General features: G+C 37.6%; 1 protein-coding gene across 1 annotated transcript; it reads right to left on the bottom strand.

Annotated features, from left to right (window-relative positions):
* Nucleotides 1-1,326: 1,326 nt before the first annotated feature.
* Nucleotides 1,327-2,251, bottom strand: LOC137729861 (RING-H2 finger protein ATL78). The gene has a single exon (XM_068468913.1). It carries the CDS (start codon nt 2,241-2,243, stop codon nt 1,548-1,550), a length of 696 nt encoding a protein of 231 aa, XP_068325014.1. The 5' UTR covers nt 2,244-2,251; the 3' UTR covers nt 1,327-1,547.
* Nucleotides 2,252-3,276: the final 1,025 nt, after the last annotated feature.

Below are 3,276 nucleotides of genomic sequence, written 5' to 3'. Positions count from 1 at the left end.
CTTGTCCGCACCTAGCTAGTGCCTACTGAGAGGCACTTCACGACCGTACTATGGTACAAAATCACCCTTTTGGTACACTTGGATTTGATTTAGTGGCTTCACCCTCAGCTTCCAATTTTGTTATGCTCCATTATACCTTTGCTCGAATCCATGTTTATATTTTTTGTTTTGTCCTTGTATATTTTGGGTGGTGATATTCACATACTTATTTTTATCTTTCACATATTTCTCTCAAATTTTGACCATTGAATCGAATGAATTGAAGAAAATCAAATGATAAATATTAACAGTGTGTGGGAGGTTAAAAAAATATGTGTGGATAACATCATCCTATATATTATTGTAGCAATCCCAAACTAAGTAGCAATTAGTTTACTTAACTCCCTTGGCATGGAATTTGAAATGACTTCCCTTGGTATAGAATTTGAAACATTTTTTAAACATTCTGTTTCTTTGGTTGACCGTACATTTTTTGACGTGCTTTAAAAAACTTTGTTTGTACCTTTTTAATGTGTGTGGAAAACATCATCCTATATATTACAGTAGCAATCCCAAACTATGTAGCAATTGGCTTACTTAACTCCCTTGGCATGGAATTTGAAATGACTTCCCTTGGTATAGAATTTGGAACATTTTTTAAACATTCTATTTCTTTCGTTGACCGTATATTTTTTGACGTGTTTTAAAAAACTTTGTTTCTACTTTTTTTATTTTTTATTTTTTTATTTTTAAGAATAATCAGATGTAGAATAGAATATTAAATGTTTAATATCCTGTAATTGTAAAAGAAATTAAGAAAAAAATAAAATAAATAAAAGCTGTGTCAAAGAATTTGATAAACTTTTATGTCGGTCAAGCTATAGGCCTCGAAATCGAGATGAATTGAACTTATTGTGACAGCCCAATCCACCGGCCCCTTGACAAAATTATGTTTTTGATATGGCACTAGCAAGGCCTTTTGTATTGTACAGCATATTATTGGGGAAAGTTAAAAGCATTGCTTTTAGAACGTTGATTGGAAATAGATTAGTTGTCCCAGCTGATTGGGGGATTCCTTTTCAAGATTTCAAATCTAGCTGGGGCATCAAGTGATTCCACTAACAGAGATCCTATAGCTAGACACTTTGGACAAAGCTTCTTGCTATGTTGAGTCAGCCAATGCTTCTTGCTATGTTGAGTCAGCCAATGCTTTTTCTTTAATTGATAGACGATGGGATAATCGAATTTGAGATATCTTTCAGCATTCAGATGAAATATTATAAGATTAAAAGCTAGTTGATAGTAATTTATCAACATAAATAAAAATGGATTGAACAATTAACTAGGGTAAAGAATTGAACAATTCACAAATTGCAAACACTATACAAATTCACAAGGAGCAATAATTACACTTTGTATTGGCTATTGGGTTGGCTAAGTGAAATGAAGGCTCAAAACCCCCAAGGAACAAAGCTCAAACCCAGAAAGCTAAACATATATGTATATATATCATTATGTATATTAACTAAAAGTTATACAACTACTTAACAAAAGAATCATAAACTCAGCTAGCTAATACCCCTATAACTACGCACGAAACCTTCAGGTTCAAGTGGTGCAATGCTTACAATGGTGTCTTGAACTGGTTCCGATGAGCTCGGTTGGCTGTAGCCTACAATCTTCTGACACGTCTCAATCAAGTTGTGCCTGCATTTTGGGCACGAAGAGTGCGAACTCAACCACTTATCAATGCAGCGGACATGGAAACCATGGTTACACTTGGGCAGAAGGCGTACACGCTCACCGGCGGTAAACTCAGATAGACAGATCGCACACTCCGTGTCCAAGCCAGGCAGTTTTAACTCAGCTGAGTAATTCACTGTCAGGAACGTTTTTAGGGCTTTTTTCTTGACTCCTGTGTTGACTAACCCAGCTGAGGTGGCGTTGTTGTTGCCTGCTGATCTAGACTCTGAGGAGGATACAAAACTTGAGCACCTCAAAGCACACTTGATGATGGAGTTTAACCCTAGAGAGCAAATTAGGGCACACAGAAGGACTGAGAGGACCATAACAACGTTAGCATCGAAGCTGTTGTCTCCAGGGTATTGGTCTGTTAACGGTGAGTCGATTGTGTTTGTAGAAACTGGAGAAGAGGCGGTGTTTGGTGGTTGGTAAAGTGGGTTTTGTAGGAGTAATCTTCTGGAGTTGATGCCTCCGAGGACCTCCTGAAGGAGCTGAAGACTAGAGGAAGTAGATGCAGTCATGTTTTGTCTGAAATTGTTCCTAGGACTTAAATGGCTGCACACACGGCTCGTATATATATGGAAATGTTCGTCTTAAAGTGCTGAATTTGAATTTGCTTTTCTTGGTTTTCTTTTTTAATTATATAATTGAATAATTGATCACTGTATCTTGTTTTGAGAATATTCCAAGGGTTATTACCCGCATTAGGGTTTATATTTAAACTTGTAGATAATAGATTTCAACGTTATGGATCTGCCACTGAATCCTCTTGTAGTTTAATGGGCTTTCTACCAAGATGGACCCTTCCCACTTTCTACGCACTTTGAGAGGACCACGTGGATGCACGAATCATTTTTCTTTCTAGAAAAGAAAAATAATTTATTAAGAAAAAGCTCTAGCACATCCAGTTTCATTATAACCAAATTAAAAAGCATTAGAATGAAATGGGCCTCGATTACTCTAGTCTAAAGTAGAGGTTCGAATTGCACTATTCATGTTTGTTGTGAAATAGGGCCTCCATTTTGAATTAATTACGTTTCTGCTATTGTACGTGTGTTAGCCAAAATAACCGGATTGGGCTGCTACATTTGGGATTCGGAAACAGCTCTCACGCCTTTGGGTGCCCACAATGTGTTTGACGAAATTACCCATCTCTGTCTAAGAGTCGCAACCTAGGCGGGTCTGAGCGAGCTAGGTGGGTGCTTAGGCGGTCAAGGTCATCTTTCTTAATTTTCCAAACCCTAGTTATTAATCGGGACAATGGCCAGCCAGCCAGCCGTTTGGCGTCTAGACGGTGCTAGGCAGAGATTTTTATAACAGTGGGTTCTTCTTCCAAGCTCCTCTTCTGCCAGCTCTTCGAGGAGTCATCCACCTACACTTACTTGCTCACCGATGTCTCTAACCCCGACAAACCCGCTCTGGTCACCCTTTTTCTATTAAATGTTTAATTATTTAAGTACTAATTTTGATTATAATTATGATTAGGATGATGATGAAACTATGATGCGAATTTTGGGTCTTTAATTTGTTGGTTGAATTTGTAGTTGATTGAGC

Source organism: Pyrus communis, chromosome 1 (assembly GCF_963583255.1).
Source record: "Pyrus communis chromosome 1, drPyrComm1.1, whole genome shotgun sequence".
Taxonomy (NCBI): Eukaryota; Viridiplantae; Streptophyta; class Magnoliopsida; order Rosales; family Rosaceae; genus Pyrus; species Pyrus communis.
Note: the sequence above shows the minus strand (reverse complement) of the source record. Positions and strands in the feature narration are given on the sequence as shown.